At 39.9% G+C, this 20,951-nt stretch overlaps 1 protein-coding gene across 2 annotated transcripts in view; it reads left to right on the forward strand.

The window, feature by feature from the left end:
- MCM3AP (minichromosome maintenance complex component 3 associated protein) overlaps positions 1–20,951 on the forward strand; it is an 80,631-nt gene that overhangs the window by 27,600 nt on the left and 32,080 nt on the right. For both annotated transcript variants that reach the window (XM_032214629.1, XM_032214627.1), the window contains exons 10-15: positions 3,732–3,894; positions 4,870–5,030; positions 5,824–6,065; positions 8,605–8,777; positions 9,824–9,924; positions 20,314–20,445. In XM_032214629.1, coding sequence (XP_032070520.1) covers positions 3,732–3,894; positions 4,870–5,030; positions 5,824–6,065; positions 8,605–8,777; positions 9,824–9,924; positions 20,314–20,445 — 972 coding nt within the window. The remainder of the gene's footprint in view (positions 1–3,731; positions 3,895–4,869; positions 5,031–5,823; positions 6,066–8,604; positions 8,778–9,823; positions 9,925–20,313; positions 20,446–20,951) is intronic.

Here is a 20,951-nt window from a genome sequence, read left to right on the forward strand (position 1 = left end):
CAACCGGTCCTTTCATAGGTACCGGTGACTTGCTCGAGGTTGGCCCTATTGGCAGGCGCTTCACTACCTTCGCCCACCAAAGGGAAGCCACAACCTCCAATTCCTGGGCTCTTCAGACAGTGAGGCTGGGCCTCACTCTGGAATTCCTGGCCATTCCCCCGAGACGTTTCATCAGATGCCCGGTGCCCAGGTGCCAGGTAAAACGGCACCTGATGGAAACAGAAATTCAGCACTTCATTTCCATCAAAACCATAGAACAGGTGCCAAGAGGGCAGGAGGGTCTAGGATTTTACTCCATACTCTTCCTAGTCCCCAAGAACTTGGGAGGATGGCGGGCCATCCTAGACTTGAAACGGCTCAACTTCTATCTAAAGTACCAAAAATTCAAAAGATCACCAAGGTGATCTCCTCACCTCCATCAACATCAAGGAGGCATACCTACATGTGCCGATACATCAACCCATCGAGAGTTTCTGCACTTCCATTTTGCAGGGCATCATTTCCAGTACCGTGCCCTTTCATTCGCCCCACGAACTTTTACCAAATTGCTAGCAGTAATCGCAGCCTCACTGAGATCAGTTCCCACAAGGGTCAATTGTTATCTAGACGACATCTTGGTCTTCTCAGCTTCCCGGGACCAGGCTTGTCGCGACCTACAGCTGAGGATCGACACCTTGCAAGATCACGGCTTTGTACTGAACTTCCCAAAGAGCCACCTGCACCTGACCACGTCTCTTGTGCATTTCGGGACAGTCATCAATTTGGAAACGTGTGTTGTGTCCCTCTCTCTCGAGAAAGACAACAGAGCTTGTGGTCCCTGGTGAGTCAAGTGCTCAATCAGAGGTCACCTTCCCTCGCAGTATTGTCCCAACTTCTAGGGAAGATGATATCTTGCATAGACATTGTCCCTTGGGCGAGGTTCCACGTGTGACCACTCCAGTGATTTCTCCTCCCCTTTCAAAGTGCTTATACCAGTCAGTCTCAGACCAGGACTCGCTTACCGACCAAAGTGTCCCTGTCGCTCCATTGATGGATGTCGGCCCGCATCCTCAAGGGATGTCTCTTCAAGGAACTGGAGCGGATCATAGTTACAACAGATGTGAGCCAATTTGGGTGGTGAGCCCACACCCTGGATCGAGTGGCACAAGGTCGCTGGACCGCCCGGGAGCTGAGGAACAGTATCAATTGGCTGGAGCTACAAGCTATCCGCCTAGCCATCTGCAAGTTTCGAGACCTGGTGATGTCCAACCATGTGTTGATACTCACTGACAATGTGGCCTTCAAGGCGCATGTCAAGCGCCAGGGGGCATGAGATCCAAATCTGTGATGATGAAAGCAGAACGCCTGCACCACTGGGCGGAGAACCATCTGTTGTTAGTCCGAGCGGAACATATATCGGGCACTGTAAATGTCCAAGCAGATTGGTTGAGAAGGGCCACGGTGGATCAGGCGGAGTGGCGGGTGCACACAGCCCTGTTCCAAGAGCTTTCCCGCTGCTTCGGTCAACCGCAGGTGGATCTGTTCGCTCAGCCCAACAGCACACACATGCGATTCTACACCAGGTTTCAGGTACCAGGGGTGGAAGGCACCGTCGCCTTTCTCAGCCATTGGCCAGAGGGCTTCCTTTATGCCTTTCCGCCCCTACCAATTGTACCGCTGGTTATCCAGAAGGTTCTAGCGGAACGCGGGGAGGTACTACTGGTCGCACTGATGTGGCCATGACGTCCCTGGTATGCCGACCTTGTCCATCTGTCAATCTTGCGCCCATGGAGAATTCCAGATGACTGGATATCCCTCTTGCAAGGAGCCCTCATTCATCCGAATCCACAGCTATTACAGCTATCCGTGTGGCACGTGAGCGGGTAATTCTGAGTCAGCAGCATTTCTCTGACAAAGTCATCTCCAGGATTCAGAAGGCTCGGCACCCGTCAACAATCCACGTCTATGAGGCTACCTGGTGTGCCTTCTGCAGATGGTGTTGAGTTACAGGTGTAGATTCATCCGAGGCAACCATACCGCAGGTATTAGTCTTCACACAGATGGGCATGGACAAGGGGCTAACACCTAACACCCAACACCCTCCGCCACCAAATTGCGTCTCTGTGTACCGTGATTGGTGGTGGGCGGGGCCACCCTCTATCACAACACCCAGGGGTGCGGGCTTTCCTGAAGCGTGCATCGAACCTTAGTCTGCCCATCGTCCATCACTATCCCACCTGGGACCTTTCCCTGGTGCTCAAGGCCCTCATGGCTGCTCCATTCAAGCCTATTCGGATCATCCGAGCAAGGTCGTATTACGTTTAGACCCAACGTTGCTTCCAAAAGTCAACTCGTGGTTCCACAGGTCACAAGAGATCACTCTCCCGGATTTCTGCCCACATCTCACCCCCGGGAATGCCGTTGGCATCACCTCGATGTCCGTCATTCACTTTGCCGCTATGTGCGACACACTGCATTGTTCAGAAGGACGGAGGCCTTATTCATGTCTTTTCAACCAGCCACCATGGGCCAGAAGGCATTGTCTCATACTATTGGCCGCTGGTTGAAGGTGTGTATTGCCCTTGCCTACGACTGTCAGTCCCGACCGGTTCCCAGTCACATCACTCCCCATTCTACCAGAAGTGCTGCCACAACAGCGGCCTCAGTGCAGGACATATGCAGGGCGGCGACCTGGTCATCGCCGTCGCCCTTTATCCATCATTACAAAGTGGACGTTTATGCCTTGGCTGAGGAGTCTTTTGGACGGCGCATGCTGCAAAGGGTGGTTTCTTTGGCTACGACACCAGACCAGCCTCGCTCCCGTCCCTGAAGTTTATTGCTTTGGCATGTCCCATGCTTGGATTCCCCAAGCAGCGCACAGGAGAACGACCGTTGTCTTAACTGAATGGTCCTTCTATGTGCGCTGCAAGGGGAATCCAAATCCGCCCTCAGCTTCGGCTGTTCTGGGCCTGAACTTACCTTTCTCCGATTACCTCCTGACTTACCTTGACTTCTAGACTTCTTTTTGCATCTCTCAAACCAGCTGAACCTTCATGCAAAACTGAACCAGTCCAGTCAGAGGAGGCGTGACTATCAATTTGCATAACTCAGTCTCTAGGCTAATGGATAAAGTTAATCCATGCTTGGATTCCCCTCGCAGCGCACATAGAAGGACTGTTCAGGTAAGTCAATGGTTGTTTTCATTATTTTATATTGACTTCATTATTGTGTTTTCTGATTGTTCAATCAAATCCTTATATCTATCCATATCTGTTTTTATTTACAGGTCAGGGAAAACATGGCCTGCAAATATCAATTTCATCAATCATGAAATTGATTCTGGTCTAAAGACTACTTTAAAATAATCATTGTAAATTTGTTCACACGTTTTATTTAGATGGATGTGATGTCTTTTGGCTTACTGTGGTGTGAGGTGGTGTTATGTGAGGATCAGATCACTGATTCCCAGCACCTTGAATTAAAAATAATTAGTCCAGCTATTGCTTTTGCTTAGCATATTAACATAGCTGTCCATCCATCTGTCATTAATAATGTATATATATTAAAATAAATATTTATATAGTGAAATAAACATTTCAAATATTTTGTGGCAGTTTTAAATTTAAATGCATAATTCTGTATGAATTTCAAGGTCAAGTATCCCAATGTTTTTGTAACTTCTTTTAATGTACCTGTGCTTCCATTATGAATAAAAAAGAAAGTGAGTTTTTTCCCCATCTTTATCTCAACAGAGAAGTGCAACAGTTTCGTCCATCTGTTCGAAACTCCCCTGAAGTTAGATTTGCAGTTCAAGCTTTTGCTGCATTAAATAGCAATAATTTTGTCAAGTTTTTCAAACTTGTTCAAACAGCATCTTATCTGAATGCATGCTTACTTCATTGTTATTTCAATCAGGTAAGAAATAACAGCCATATTAATCTTTATAATATTATTCAGTACAAAGGTTTTTTAATATTATATTACATTACATAGCAGTCAACTTCTGTATTCTTATAACAGACTATTTAAATTTCCCTTGCATCTTGATGGATCAATGTGCCTTTTGCAAAATAGATAAAATCCTGATAATCCTGATAATAGTAATGATTTCCCACAGTTTTTTAAGCTGATGGGTTTTATTACAGACCTAAGCAAGGCAGTAGACCAAGTATTTCCATTGGTGGACAATGATTGACTTTGTTTTTAAAAGTAGTCTTTTCCGCTGATACCATTCCATGGTTGGTGTTTTCCAAGGACATGGTTAGTGCAACTGTAGACATGGTTTTATGAATTAAGACTGAACTATTCTTTAAAATATCAAATCAAGAAACCTACAAGCATATAACAAGCAGTGAAGACATGAATACTTTTCAATGTATTGTTGAGCTTCCAGGATTCATAGCATTGTAGATATACTTTAGAACCAGTAATATAGATTTTTTTATCTGTTGCATAAACTAAAGGAAACCTTTATTGTTAAAGATGATGATCTTAATATTTGTACAGTTTTAATTTTTCCCAAAAGATCCAGGCTGTGACCTATGGCCAATACAACTCCCAAACCCATTGTAGCTGTGCATGAAGCACTCAACTCCCCCCCCCAAATATTCATATTTGACAGAGACCATAACATATGTTTACTGTGTTTTCCCGAAAATAAGACAAGGTCTTATTTCCTTTTGACCCCCGGAATAAGGACTTGGTCTTATTTTCGGGGAGGTCTTATTATTTTGAGGTTCAGGAGGCAGCGAGCATGGTCACCTAATGGCTGCTGCTGTGTTGCATTATTTTCGGGGAGGGCTTATTTTCAGGGAAACGGTAATATCAGGATTATATAATAGAATGTTATAAATTAATGAAGATATTAATATCTCTTAAAATATTTTTCAGATTCGTAAAGATGCTCTAAAGTGTCTCAATTTTGCTTATACTGTAAACTATCAGAGATCCACTATCTTTCCACTGGAGAATATAGTTCGCATGCTACTGTTTAGAAACCTTGAAGAAGCAACTGACTTTATAAATTATTATGGCTTGGTGGTGTCTGATGGGTAAGCGGTTGTTTTGAGTAACAGGATGGGGAGTTTAAATGGGGTTATCATGTGGGTTAATATCTGTCACAATTCCATTAGTAATGGCCAGGCTCCATTATGGTTATGAATCAAGGATTTCCAAAGACTGATTAAAATTATTGATTTAGTTTTATGCATTATGTGGTATCTGATACAAAAACTTGTTCTAGTTTAATTTTAATATTGGATTGGCCAAATGTTCCCCTTGCATAATAAAATATTAGTGTCCTCCTTTCATTTTAACATCTGCCTGAATAGACCATGATTGAAGATCCCAGATGTTGAAACTGTTTGAACTGGTCTTTGACAGATGATTGGACAATACAATAGTAAAAATGTTGTGATAAACCTGACATATGACAGAATCTGCAGGTTTATTTATTTATTTGATGTATATAACTATAATCAAGTGCCAAGTCACTGGGCCCTACATTTTTATTGGAAAGCTTTTGCCACAGATGTATTTTTAACTGATCTAAAATAGCTCTACAAAGCCAAAAAGCTGTTTTTTTAATTGTTCATATACATAATTTCTACAAATACAATGTACTTAATATATTATATTTGGAGAGTGCAAGTGTTTGTGTCGGTTTTTTTGTGTTTTTAAATGGGATTCATATTAATTCATTGCCCCAAATGTCATATCAAAGGAGAAATAAATTAAAACATTATTATGATTTTTTGTAGATGTGTTTTGAAAAAAACCCTTGTGAAATAGTTCATTATAATCTTGAAATCACCTAATAATATGTTCTGTACTTCCCCATCACAGTTTTGTGGAGTTGAATCGGTCTGCCTTTTTGGAACCAGAAAGCTTGCCCAAGCCAAAGAAATCACTGTTTGTTGGGCAGAAGCTCACACTGTCTATTGGAGAAATTGTCAGTGGGGGGCCTCTACAGCACATGACTCCTCATGTACCTTTGTGCAGTTTTAATGCTCAGAACAAGTACACAGGAGAGAATTCAGTAGTGGATTCAACCAGCAATCTTCAGAAAGTCAGTGTTGATATAATAGGTAAGAAGCTACAGTCACAAAATAACAATAGGAAATATGATTGTTTTCTAGAATCTAATGTAAAAATATACTGACTGTCATAGTTTGCATTTACTATAAATATTTCATCACTCTGAAACTTTAATATTAAATACAACAAAGTCTTGTTAGAGTGATTATTTTTTGTTTTTGCAGTTTATCTGATTGAAATGATGTATTCTTTATTTGTAGAAAGCAAGCTGAGCTAATATAGAAAGAGGTCCCAAGCTCTTGCATGGTGTTTTTTTCATCAAGGTTATAATAATTTGTATGGAATTGCTGCTAACTCATCTTAAGGAAGGTCCAATGTTTTTCTTAGTTCAATGCTTTCACTCGATCCTATCCTTTGATAGAATGCAGGTTTAGAAGTATAATATATAATTATCACATTTTTAATGTTAAAGTGTTTCACATACTAATAATCTCTCAGTGATAAATTATTATCATTATGTACTATAGAACCAGTAGACAGGTAGAATGTTTAAGGTCATCTAAAAGTATTCTTAGCAAAAGAAAATTTCAGATAGAAATCTTTGATCAATGATTTAAGTTATGAATTATTAACAAGATGAGAAAAAGATGAGAACAAGATGGACAGTGATACACTTTCTAATCTGTTGTTGCATTAGATCAAATATTTGCCTTTTTGAAATAATTGTTTTTGGAGAAGAAGATGCTACTACTAAATTACTTGCAGATGAATTTAAAAGAGAATGCAGTCTTTTAAATAACAAACAGAACAGTCTTATGTGTTCTGGAAGAAAGATTGTTTTCTACTGCATTAAATGTGGTTTGTTTTTTCTTCCAATACTCCATAATGACTTTAATAAATTAGCATAAATTGTATGCACTAAATCTGATGAAAGTAACTAAAACTGCCAATAAATATTAACATATATTATTTCTGAATAGCATGACAAAAAATAAGTACACCCCATATCAAGTTTTTTTAAACATGTAGACATATCAATAATTTCATTCAAACAACGCATAAAGGTAATGTAATTGAACAAAATTATAAAAATGACTTTTCAGTCATTTATGCAACAGAAAAATCAACAGATATGCTTGCATGAAAAAAGTAAGTACCCCCCTGGATTGAATATCTGGAATTATCTCAGAAACAATCTTGAGTAGCCATATCTTGTAACTTTATATTAGTCATTTACACTAATTGGGAAGAATTTTTACATATTCCCACATGCAAAATTTTTGTGGTTTCACAGACAATTGCAAATCACCCTTTACAACATTTCAGTGGGATTTAGATTTGGCCATTGAATTAGCCATTCCAGAGAAGTCCATATTTTTTTTCAACTATTCCTTGGTGGATATGTTGGAATGTTGGGGAATCGTCATGTTGCGAGGTCCATTTTCTATTGAGCTTTATTCCGATAGATTGGTCTCACATTATCCTCAAGCACTCTCTGGTACAACAAAAAATTCATAGTGTGTTTCCCAAGCCCTGTTGCAGCACAGTATACCCAAATAATAATATTTCTGTCACCGTGGCATCAGGTAAAATTCTGTCTTTGGTTTTCACCATTCTATAGGCAAATACTGTGTCTTTGCCTCATCTGTCCAAAACATGTTGTTCTGGATGTCTTGACCTTTGCTTAGGTATTCATGAACTTGCTGGGATGTCCTGGCCTAGACAAGTTAATAGCTTTCTTCTCTTATAGATGATTGTGTGGACAGTGGGATGATTGATATCTGATTGCTGGGCGATCATTCCAGAGTCATAGTTATTTGTAAATGTTTTTGTGACTACCTCAAAGAGCTAAGGATGGTTATATCACTCATGTCAAAAACAATGAGCAAATCAAACTTAACATCCTCCCAGATACTGTTTGTTCTGGTGCACTGGATTCTAATTTATAGGTATTTGAGGTAGTAATAAATGTGGGAGGGGTACTTACTTTTCCACATGCAAATTTGCATTTATGTTTCTGGCAATTATATAATGGCTGACAATGGACTACTAGAGATTAACAATTGCTTCACTCAATGGCTGAGCGTCTGATCCTAATTGTGGTTGTAGGTCAAGGACTGTCTATAAAAGGACATATTTGTTATATCCCCTTTATCAATATTGCTAAAATGATCAAATATCTGTATTTTGAAATAATTTGAAGCTGTCAAAAATTCAGTGGGATATAGTCACTTTAACATATGAATGTTCTTTGATTTAGATAATTAAACATAAATGCTTAATGTGAAAATAATTCATTCCAAATCTTGAGTATTAATTCATCTGGCTGGGTATTCTCTGTTATAATAGACAGTGTCTCTTTGACAAGCAGAAATATTTTACAGTTCAGGTTTCTGAGGTAATTCCCCTGAAATCTCTGAAAATAAACATTGAATTTGAACCTTTGCATTTAACCATACCTTTACTCTTGTTTTCAGAAACCAACCCCGAAACGTCTGCCCTGGCTTGAAGAAATATTTTTTAAAATTATGAAAATATTGTTTCTTGTGCTTAATAGCTTGATATTTTACTGCCTGTTTTTGCCTACAGAACCAAGAATGGGAGAGGAAAATGTAAAAATGGAAGCACTTCAATCTCAATCTTCATTTTTACTTGGACCATTCCCATCCTCATTGGTGCCTTCCTCTGCAGAGTCCGTCTTCCAGCCCATCTCACAACCGTTGTCTCCCACACCAAAGCATCAGCCTGAATATAGTGATATGGTAAGAAGCATCTGACATTTCTTAAATTATCACACCTTTTAAAAAATAATAATTTTATTTCTCTATTTTTGTTTTAATGTAACAATTCTTGATATAAGAGACATAGTTAGAAAAACTTGAAGGTAGACTGTGATGTAAAAATAATACTAATGATTGAGAAAACGGTCTTTTTGGCCTCAAAATGGAGCATACAGTACCATCCCTCAGAATATGCAGCATCTCCTGGCACTTGTACTTTCTTCCTCCTACAGAACTTTGCCATTAGCCCTTTCTATTCTTCCCAGTGAATAGATGTGAGGAAAGCTTCTGCATTCAGCTGAAAGATTTTATATTACTTGATTCTGATCCTTGCCTTAAGGGTCTGGGTTTGATAGGGATAACAAATGGAAGGGTAATTCCAGCTGTTTGTTTACTTGCATCCTATCTTCATTTTTTTTTTTTTTTGCAAATAAGGCAGCAAACATCCAATACACCATCCTCCTGTTTTCATCAGAACAACAAGCCTGTGAAGTTGGGTTGGGCTGAGAAACAGTGACCGGCCCAAAGTCACTCAGCTGATTTTCATGGTTAAGGTGGCACTTGAATTCATCGCTTCTCAGTTTCTAGCTTGGTGCTTTAACCACTAGATCAAGCTGGCTCTGAAACCAGGATAAGTTTTCTCTGCAGAATACTTGGAAGGCAAAACAGTCTCCCTGCTCTTAAAAAATGTGTTTCCATAAGCAGAGCCCTGCATTCTGTTTTAACCTTCTTTTTATTTTTTTTCCACTTTCCCTTTCTTTAATTCAGAAAGTTTCATTACAGTTTTTCCTATAGAAATTGGCAAACTTTCTGGGCTTTTACACCACCCTGAGAAGAATGCTGATATTCAGAGACTGGGTACTGGTATTGTGTTGTAATATTGTCTTACATTCTCTATTTCATCAAATATTTGAGTTTTAATATTTTGCTACCATGTTCGGTACTATTTTATTTGTCTTGGTTTTACAAATATGTGCTAAAACAGTGTTGAATGAAGGCTAATTGTTACTCTTGGTTCTTAATGTCAGGACGTTTTAGAAATAGCTAAAGACCTTATGTATGAGGTACTAGAAGAAGAATGCAAAGAAATCAGCAGTGCAGGAGCAGACTATGTACAAACAGCAATATGGTATGTATAGATATTATTGTTTTTAATGATATTTTGGTAACAGGTATTGGTGTTTGCTCATTTGTCATTGTAGACATATCCTGAATACTATAATAAGTTAGTGCAACTTTCTCTAATGTGGACATGCTCCAAACGTGTGCATTATAACTTCCCAAATTATGTCACTAGGCTTTTACTAAAAATTCTAGCAGATGAACATGCTCAGGTTGGAGAAGATTCGGATAAGACATTGATCAAGGGTTGATCCTGGATAACTTTTCTAATTTAGCTCTATATTTAGAGAAAATGTGAGACATGCCACTCTTTTGGTCTGATGCTTTATCATTATTTTTATTTAAAATTTAAACTATTATTTGAAGTATACTAATTTGAACATCCAGGAAAATTTAAGTTTCAACTTTTATAAATAATTCATACCAGTACTGGATCAGTATCTCTTTGATTAAAGAAAAGCCTAGAGGTATCAGAAGGTAGTATCTTTCAACTGAAATCTTTTCTGTTACTCTTGAGCCTTTTGGCATTAAAACTAACATCTGTTCTCTTTCTTCATAGGAGTTTTTGTTCTCACTTCTTCATCTTCCAAATCTTCTTGGCTAGATGTGAATGAGAGAAGTTTTTTTTAAACTTTTAGCTAGATAGGAAGGGCTTATTGCTTTAAAATTTCAAGAAGGCCTTTTTGTGTCACTCATCTCTCAGATAATCAGTCTTCTTTAAACAGGGTTTCTATATTATCCGTAGGGCTTTTGCAACTTCAGCACAACTCTTCCCATACTTGTCTGTTCAAGAAAAGGAAGCTAAAGGAAGCTATAATTTTATGGGTTTTATAGTATTATGGTTTTATTGTCCATAAGCGCCTTCCAAAGTTGTGGTTTAATTTGGAAGCCATACATATCTGTTAAATATTTTCTATAATAGATTTACTTAGATGAACACAAATCACCTATAGGACTGTGTAAAATCTTTCTCTGCATAGAAAAGCATTTTTGACACCATCTGTAACCTCTTTATGTCAAGAAAAATAAATTAAATTAATACTGATTTTCCTTTATAACCAGCCAGATGACAAGATGATGCAGAATTTTGTTTGGGTAGAAAAAAATTGTAGCTTAAATGCAATAGTATATTTATTTATTTTTCTTATATAGCCATATACGTAACTCTGGGAGGCTTACAATAAAATAGATAAAAAAACAACATAAATTATATAAGAACATGCATGGTATGTCCTGTTTCTATTTTCATAGCAAAAGAAGTCTGTTATCCTCATTTTAGCCTCGTAAGGATAACTGACCATATTTTCATTCATATTTTTCATTAACCATTTTTCTTTACAAATACATACTATATTCTTAGTTCGTGGGGTGTATGTGTTGAAGATCATATTTTATATATAGGAACATCATTTCTCAGATTGGACCTCAAACTTTTAGACTTGGATTTTTCCTGTGTGGCAGAATGAGGTTTCATGAGACATTCATCTTTCCATCTTCCCAGGCTGAGCTGAAAGTTTTTGTATGCTGCAGTTATATTTACTTGTGCTGTGATTAGTTGGCCTGTATCAGATACTGTCCTGTTTTTTCTTATACAGCAGATATAAAATCTGATTAAAATAATGTTTTTACTCCTGTTTTCCTTCCCTAGCATTTTGAAGTTAAATTTCTCCTTTAAAATGTTCCTGAGGTCATATCAAATTTTCTTTTGAATTTGAAAAATGTTGCTTGTCATGTTGACTGTGATGTTCAGATCTTGTCTTTGTTTTTTATTTTTAATTCAAATGAATCAAAAGGGGAAAAACATCACAATACATCATGTGATTGCAACATAATATTTCGAGTTTGACATCCCTGGTTTTGTAGATAGATAGAAGAAAAGTGTATGCAGTTTTGTGTCTTTAACAAGAGACCTCACTTCAAGGACACTAGTCTTAAATTTTCCCAATAAGGCATAAACACCAATATATAAATACATAGCAGTGGTGGGTTCGAAATTTTTTTATTACCGGTTCTGTGGGCGTGGCATGACAGTCATGTGACCGGATGGGAGTGCCTGGGTGGGCATGGTCATGTGACTGTGGGCATGGCCAGATCGATGTCACTCGCATGGAGGGGCACCTCGCCTGGCTTGGTGGTTTGGCGGTTATATGAGTGGGTAGGAGTGGCTTGGTGGTCATGTGACCGGGTGGGAGTGGCTTGGCCTCGTTTTGCATGTTATGGTGGGAGAAGAAGCTTTTTCAAAGTCATCTTCCCCTTGATACTAGCCAATAAGATGAGATTTTGCTGTCAGAAGACCTCCTGATGTACATTTCCAAATATTGTTTATCATCATTCTCTTGGTAAGACCGAGTGGAGAAATTTATAAAGAATAACAGAGTTGGAAGGGACCTTGGAGGTTTTCTAGTCCAACCCCTGCTGAAGCATGAGATGAGATCCTATACTATTATGGACAATTTCTTCTTAAAAACCTCCAGTAACGGTATATCCATAATTTCTGAAGGCATCTCATTTTGCTAATTGTTCTGCCTTATTTCTAGGATGGATCTGTTTGATAAGTTTCCATCTTACAGATCTGTCTCACAGTTACTTTCAGTTGAGCCAAGCACCTCCTATTCTATACATTTTTTCTTGCCTGTGTAAAATCTTACTTCACTCTCCATTAAATTGCATTTTTGGTGGCTTATTGCAATATTCCAAAATTCTCATAGATCCTTCACAAAGAACCAGTTCTAATTTAACTGGAATACAAAACAATCTTTCTGATCTGGAATTCCCTGACTCACCGCCCATCCCCCGCTTCTCAACACTTCTCAATGTTTTCCTATCCTTTCCTTTCTGTTATGTACAGAAATGTGCTTCTCTTTTACTGCTCATTTTCAAATTAACCCTCCCCTGATGCCTACTCCTGAATTTCATTCAGGTAAACCCAAAAAAACAACACTTCTTTCCTAAGTTGTCAAAATGAAAAGTGCTCCAAAGGGAATTACTCAGGACGGTGACATTAGCAATTCATAAATATAATTATGAATTATGGGGACTTAACAAACTAATTAAGCAATGAGTTGCCCACTTGGGCAAGGGGTAGGGAAGCAGCAAAGGTCAGGGGTGACCAAATCTGGCAGTCGAGCAAATCAACTTACAAATACTGATCCTGATGGCAAGCTCCAGCCAGCAGCAGCGGCAGGAGGAGAGGGCAGTGGTGACAGGGATGGCGAAGCCGCTGGCCTGAAGCCACTAGCCTGGTAAGCTTGCCACCTCCCACCCCTGCTGCAACAGCGGCGGTTTTGGGAGATGCTGGCCAGCAGGGGGAGGGGTGCTGCCTGACCTGGCAAGCTTTGTAGTCACGTGGCTGCAAAGCTTGCCGGGATGCCCCCTACATCCCCACCACAGCTGCAATGGCAGCCACTTTGGGAGATGCTGGCTGGCGGGGAGGGAGGGGTAGGCTACCACAAATGTTTACCTGTGTGTAGGCAGGAGGAGGCAGTTCTGTGGATGCATGTGGCGAAGGCGAGGCAGGGCGAGCTTCCGAGCCAGTTCAGGGGTGTGGCCAGCCAGTGCCACTATGGTTCGGCACGCAGGCCAAATTACCACTACTGGTTCACCCAACCCAGTGCAAACCTGTAGGAACCCACCTCTGATACATAGCTATAATAAAAGTAGCATATGTTTAAAACTACGGATAGTTTTTGATTTATGATCATTTGTTCAGCAATTGTTCAAAGTTGCAACTGTGCTGAATGAAAGGGGCTTCCAACATTTGAGTTATCGCAGCATCCTGGCGATCACATGATTGCAATGTGGGTGCTTAGTGCCCACTCATAATTACTATGTGGCAGCATTCCATAGTCAAATGATCACTATTTCTTATTCCATGCTGTCTTTCCATGAGCAAAGTAAGTGGGGAAATCAGCAGAAAGTTGGAAGTTGCAGTCACACTTGCCATTGTAACCCAAGGACGGTTCACTGACAAATGCGTGATAGACATATGCATGCTGACAAAATTGCGCCGTCAAAATTGCTAATTGATTTTCGACAAAATCGTGCCAACAAATGCGCGACGACAAAATCGCGTCATCAACAAACTATAGACAGCCCAGTGAGTGTGCTGGGCCTTTAACATAGTGGGACGCGTATACGTACGTTATAACACTAACCCTAACCCTAAATTTTTTTTGATTTTATTGTGCTTGTCATCGCGCTTTTGTCAGCGCGATTTTGACGTCGCGAATTTGTGGGTGCGATTTTGACGTCATGTTTTAATTGGTGCTAGTTTGTCGACGCGCATATGTCTTATCGCGCAATTGTCGGGTCACGCCCAAGGACTATCTGTATCTTTATTATAGCTTAGAGTTTCATGTATCTACTGTATTTTTTGGAGTATCAGATGCACCGGAGTATAAGATGCACCAAGATTTTGGGACTTCCTGGGGGCGTGGCCTGTTGCCGAGGAGGGCTCCACCGAGCTCCTCAGAGATCTGGTCTGTATATCTAAATAAGATCATAGATAGCACCCCTTTTTGGCAAAAAAAGGGGCAGGGAGTAGCTCTGTAGGCTAGGGCCTATTCGGAAGCCACAGCCCTTTTCTCTTTTTGGCTGTGGATAGAGATTAGATCCAGCCGGAGCGGAGCTTTTATCTCCAGCCATTTCTTCTCAGCTGCCTTTTTTTTTTTTTGGCAGCCCCAGACAGGCTAGCCCCCCCCAGGACAAAACAAAGTTTTTTCAAGCTAGAATTGATACGGGCGGGTCCCACCCCTGTGAGATTTATGCTTTTATTACTATCTTAAATACCAGCACCATCTGTTAGAGACTTCTTTGTCTAAATGGACTTCAAAATGGCGATTTCTCTCCGTGGATGATTGATAGTGGATGTAATTAGCCGGTTTTACCTCCCTGCAGACCGCTCCTTAACAAAATAAACTCTTCTTCTTTGGAAATAGAGGGGAGCAAAGCGCTGCTTACTTGTTTATTTATTATGGCACCCAGGTCAAAGAAGCGTCTTGCTACAAATGTGTCTAAAGAATTTAAAGATTTTTTACTGGAACCACAGCCTTTGTCTCCTATGCCCTCTACTGGAGAATTTTTAACACAGGAATATTTCTTTAAAATGTTTAATGCCTTTAAACAAGAAATTAAGGAATTTGTATTGGAACTATATGATGAGTTAAAGTCTAAAGTTAATCAAATGAAGGCGAATACGTTTGCAGCCGTGTCTGCCCTGTCAGATTACTCTGCTGAAATAGAGAACAAATTGGAAAGTTTGGAGAAGGCTAATTTTAATTTGACTACCAATATTCAAATTTTACAACAAAAAATTACAGACACTGAAAAACAGCTTATGATGATAAATTTTAATAGGAAGGCATTTGCAATAAGAGTTAGAGGATTCCGTGAAAAGGAGCAAGAGAATTTGAAACAGACATTTGCTGAAGCCTTCAGCCATGCGGTGGGAAGTCCGGGACTTAACTTTGATTGGCAGATTCGGAAAATCTATCGCCAGAACTCATTGATAGCGGAACAGCGACAGCTCCCGAGGGACATAATTATATATTTTTCTACAAAAGAATCTAGAAATGCGATTGTGCAAAAGTTTCATAATAACAATCTCCGAGTTGACGGCCAAGACCTGATTGTCTTCAAAGATATTCCTTTCCAGATGCTGAAAGCAAGAAGGGACTACACCTTTTTAACTAAGGAGCTTAGGAGTCAACAGATTCGATACAGATGGGAGGCCCCTGCCGGTATCACGGTCACATTTGAGAATCAAAGATTTCGTCTTAACTCTGTTTCGGAGGCTCAAGATTTCTATTGCAGGATTCTGAAGGCGGGACTTCCTGACTCGCTTGGAAGAGAGGAGAGACAAGCGGAAGGAGAAGGCAAACGGCAGGCCATGTGGTTGCAAGATGGAGGGGGTAGCCTTCCCTCCCTCGGAGAAGCAGAAAAACGGAGATTGAGAATTTAGACATTTCAAAATATTTGTCAAAGTTGAGGACTGAATGGGGGTTTGAGACCTCTCTCCGGTAGAAAAAGCGGACTAATTCTTATTAGAAGGGAAAGCTGGGTGAAACTACTTTGAGCTAGATTTTAAATTAACGTTAGCATAAATTTGATAGTGGTAAACATCTGACAAGCAAGGGATGAGGGTAAAATATATGTGGAATGATTTACGTTGTTTAAAGCTTATTAGAACAGAAAGTCGGTTGGGATTATCTTAAGATAAGTGTAAAAAGAATGCGGAATGACTTATGTTGTTTAAACTTTGTTAGAAGGGACTACTTTAAAACAGAAGGTTAACTGACTCTTGCTGAAAGTATTATTTGAATATGTGGAATGATCCATGCTATTTAACTTTTATTAGAAGGGAAAGTTGGTTGAAATTGCTTTGAGTTAGATTTTAAACAAATGCTAGTATAAATTTGATAGTGGTAAATATCAGATAAGTAAGGGATGAGGGTAAAATGCATGTGGAATGAACTACGTTATTTAAATCCTATTAGAAGAGAAAGTCGGTTGGAATTATCTTAAGATAGAAATTGATTTCTGTGTAAAGTAATATTTGATCTACGCTGCTTAATTTTACTAAGAAGGGGAAGCTTGGCTAGATCATTTTGAATTACTGTTTGAAAAGGAGGTTAAGAAAGATCATTTACGCTGTTTAAATTTTACTAGAAGGGAAAGTTTGACTACTCTTCTGTAAAGTCATATTTGAATATGTGGCATGAATCACGTTGCTTAAATTTTATCGGAAGGGATTATGAGGTTTAGGAAGAGGAACGGGAGAGTCTACAGAAGGTTGGGGTAAATAGCAAAGAAGTAAGAGACGAGAATAAAATATAGATAGAATGATTTATACTATCTAAGCATAGATAAAGATGGGGGGCTGAGATCAACATAAAGAGTGGTTTCTTTTTTTTTTCTTTTTTCTTTTCTTTTCTCTTTTCTTTTCTCTCTTCTTTTTTTTTCTGTTTTTCTTTCTTTTGACATATTACTTTTATTTTTTAATCCATATGTATACAAGATATTTTAGACAGAAGGTAGTGCCAGGTGTGGGCCCTGGGAAGTCGGGAGGATTAGGGATGGGGATTTGTGGGGGTGGGGGGGTGGGGGGGTGTTAATATAGTCTTAATAAGAACAAGAATGTATTTATATACGGTGGTTCTTTTTTTTTCTTTTCTTTTTTTTTATTTTTATTTTTTTCCTTGGTTCATTTTCAGATCAAACAACACTCGAATAAAGGCATACACCAAGGAGGGAGGTAGAGGGACAGAAGAGGGAGAAGTAAGGAAGGAGTAAGGGGAATGTAAGGAGGGTGTCTGGGGAGTAAGGGGAGAAGGAAGGTTTGAGGGGAAAGGGAAGTAGGAGGGGAGTGTTAGAGGGAGAAAGGAAAGTTGGAGGGGCTAGATGGGGTGTATGGAGGATGGAAGGGTTAGGTGGGGTTGTGAATGATGAGTTGTGTTTCCTTTTTATCTGTTCGTTTTGTTCCCCCCCCTTTTTTTTTCTTTTTTTCTTTTCTTATAGTAAATACCCTGTATATAAGTGACTGCAAATGGAATGTGAAAAATGAATAAAATATATTTAAAAAAAAAAAAAAAGATGCACCAAGATTTTGAAGAGGCAAATTAAAAAAAAGTTTTTGTAGTCTGCAGATCTCCCCAAAACGGCCCATTTTTTGTGAAAACGGGCCTGTTATTTGTCAAAATTAGGGGGCTTATAGAATGCTCCTGGGGGCGGGAGGGGGGGGAAATGGCCCATTTTTCACTCATTTCTTCCCTCCCCAGCCCCCAGGAGCACTCTGGAAGCCTTCTAAAGCCTATGCACGGCCATTTTGGTGAAGGGGGCGGGTTTTTGGGAGGCAAAAAATGCTGTATTTAGTGTATAAGATGCACCCAGATTTTCACCCTATTTTTTGACGGAAAAAAGTGTGTCTTGTACTCCGAAAAATACGTTATGTTGGTATAAAACCAAAACAAATAGGTTGCTCTACTCACAATCTCAATTTTCAGAATTGCACTTGCAGCAAAAACCAGGCAAAGACTTACAAGCACATGTGCACAGGGTAAAGGCCTCTACTTGCTAGAGTCAGTCACCATACATCATTCACAATCCCCTCTCCTCTGAATCAAGGCCATTGATTTAGGGTTTTAGGCTGGTTTCTTAGGCAAAAACCAGGAGACTATTTGTTCTAGTCCTGCCTTGGGTATCTCTTAGCCCAAATCACCTCACAGGGTCAATGTGGGGCAAATAGGAGAAGTATTACCATGTTTTCCCCAAAATACAACCTGTCCTGAAACTAAAGCCTTGCCACATTTTTCGCGTGGGCAAAAATATAAGCCCACCCTCGAAAATAAACCCCCTGTAGAACCCCCCTGCCTCCAGCCAGGCAGAGCACCACTCACCGACATAGCGGTATCCTGAAGGCACCAAGCCGCCGGAACCGTGGGGGGGGGAGAAAGGCACTCACATTGCTTGCCGCCTTCGGGATACCGCTAGGTTGGGGGAGTGGCGTTCTGCCTGACCAGAGGGGGCAGTTGCCCAGCTCTCCCTGCAGCCGCTGCCGCTGCCGCGCTCCAAGCATAACGTCTTCTCTCTGTAAGAGAGTCTTCCGGACAGAGAGTCTTCCAGCAGCCAGCCCATAACCATAGAGCGCACTCCTAGAGCGGCCGCTGCTGGAAGACTCAACCGAATTTGGGAGTTTGGAACCAGAGAAGATGTTATGCTCGGAGCATGGCAGCGACGGCAGCTGCTGCAGGGAGAGCTGAGCCCGGACATGTTGAGGCTAGGAGGCATGCCTGCTGGGGGTGGAACAGGCGCTCGCACAATCCCCGTCTCCAGCCCGGGAGAGGTGCATGCACTGACCTAGGGGGTATCCCTAATGTGCCAAGCCTTGGGAGCTTGGGAGTGGGCAGAACGCCACGTGGCTTGGCACCTTAGGGATACCGCCTGGGTCAGTGAATGGAGCACTGCCTGGCTGGAGAGGGGTTTGCCGGGCGGTTGCTCATGAGCTTGGTCACCTCACGGCTGCTTCGCCCCTGAGGCTGTGCCCGGCTCTTTGGGAGCCAGTTTGCAAGGGAGCAGCCGCCCGGCAACCCCAAAACAATAAGCCCTCCCCTATAATAAGCCCAAGGCCATATTTTGTAAGTAAAAAGAAAATAAGACCCTGTCGTATTTTCGGGGAAACAAGGTAGGTATGTTCATCATCTTGAATTATTTGTTTTAAAAAATAATAAAGGTGGGATAAAAAATTAATAATCAAATTCCATCTAAATCAGAAGACAATCTTATATAGTTTAGGGGAATGTATTTTGCATGTCTCTCTTAGGAATTACCTATCTCAAATTTCTTAGTAAGTATATTGCTGGGAGCATGTATAACAAAAATTCTCGAGTCTACTTTTCATCATAAAGAAATCTGAAGCCTCATAAGCAGTCCAGCAAGCAAATTAGTCAAACAGATAATGGACCTACAATAGGTATATCAAGCTCTGTTGAAGCCATTAAGGGTTGGGGGGGGGGGTATTCATTATAATTCAGTCTCTACAATCACAGTAGTTCCAGCTTTACTGGAAAAGATAACATAAGGCAGGGTGTCAAACTCGTGACCTGCAGGCTGATGCGTCACATGCTGGCCACGACCCACGGTTTAGCAAACTAGGGAAAAGTCGCTATACATCATGTGATGACAACTTGATGCGAGTTTGACACCATTGTCATAAGGGAATTGGCATACTCAAGATTTCTCAGGCCAATGAACTTAGGCCCACCAAACCAACAGTTTCTCATTCACTCTGCTAGGGAAATAAGATTTACAGTATGTATTATTTAGAAGCAAATATCTCATAAAACATACAGCTTTTAAAAAGTTGTACTTGTTTTTTGCAAGATGAAAAGAAGTAAGTGAACAAGAAAAGATGGAAGCAAAATGAATTTATGGATATTTGAATGGGATGAGGAGAGACCAGAGAAGCGTAGGAAGGCAGAGAAAACAGGGAAGGTTGGGAAGGTTGAAGGAATAGCAAGTGGAGCAGTGTAACATTGGGGTAGAGCAGGAGGAGAAATCAGCATTGGGTAAAGCTGAGATTTTTGGGATGAGGTAAGGATGAGAGGGCATTGTCATGAAACATAGATGTTTCAGTGCTACTTATGTGAGCAATAGTGCTAGGGAATTCTTCTGGTAAACCAATACTACCTAAAATACTTGGGTTGTTTAAACTCATATTTTAATTAACTTTTATTTTGGAGATGAAACTTTTATTTTAATATTGATGTGTTAATACATGTAAACTGGTTGTGCAAGTGAATAAGAAACACCTGTCTTGAGCTCGTGAATTTCTAGAAAATTTAGAAATGCGCAGCTAGTTCTTTCAATTAAGGCTTCACAATGAATTTTATTTCTTTTATAGGGTCTCTGACGCTACTATAAATGAACTAGTTACAGAAGCAATGTCTGGAATTTTGAGGCAGATTGCATCTGTTGTAATAAATGAAGAAAGGGAAAAATTTGAAGAAGAAAAACGTCAGGCTGAAAAAGAGAAGTAACTTTTATTTAACATTTGTTCTGACACAGTTTAAAGTTTCAGTGTATACAAATTGCAGTACTACAATATATTGCAGTATTGTGTTCTCTGAGCCAATCAGATGTGATGATAAAGGGAGAGATTCATTTAATTAGACATGCAAAGATACATAACAATGACTGTTGGGGGACTACCTATATAGTTAGGTTTGCCTGAATCTGTCACAGTAACCATTCACCATGCACTTTGTTAATTATTCATTTGGCTATTGTATACATATGTAGATCAGTTAATATGTAGAACCCCTTCATACTCCGAGGAATCTGGCTGCTAATGGTAAGAATAGATTGCATGCTCTCATGTTCCCTCTTATATATTTCTCAATTGTGTGAGAATTATTTAAACATCACTAGTGTAGAGCAATAGATTGCTCTACACTAGTGATGGTTTCTTGATCCAACTCAAGACAGACAGACAGACAGACAGATAATACAACAAACCAAAGTTTGTAACTTAAATAGAAC

Source organism: Thamnophis elegans, chromosome 3, assembly GCF_009769535.1.
Source record: "Thamnophis elegans isolate rThaEle1 chromosome 3, rThaEle1.pri, whole genome shotgun sequence".
Taxonomy (NCBI): Eukaryota; Metazoa; Chordata; class Lepidosauria; order Squamata; family Colubridae; genus Thamnophis; species Thamnophis elegans.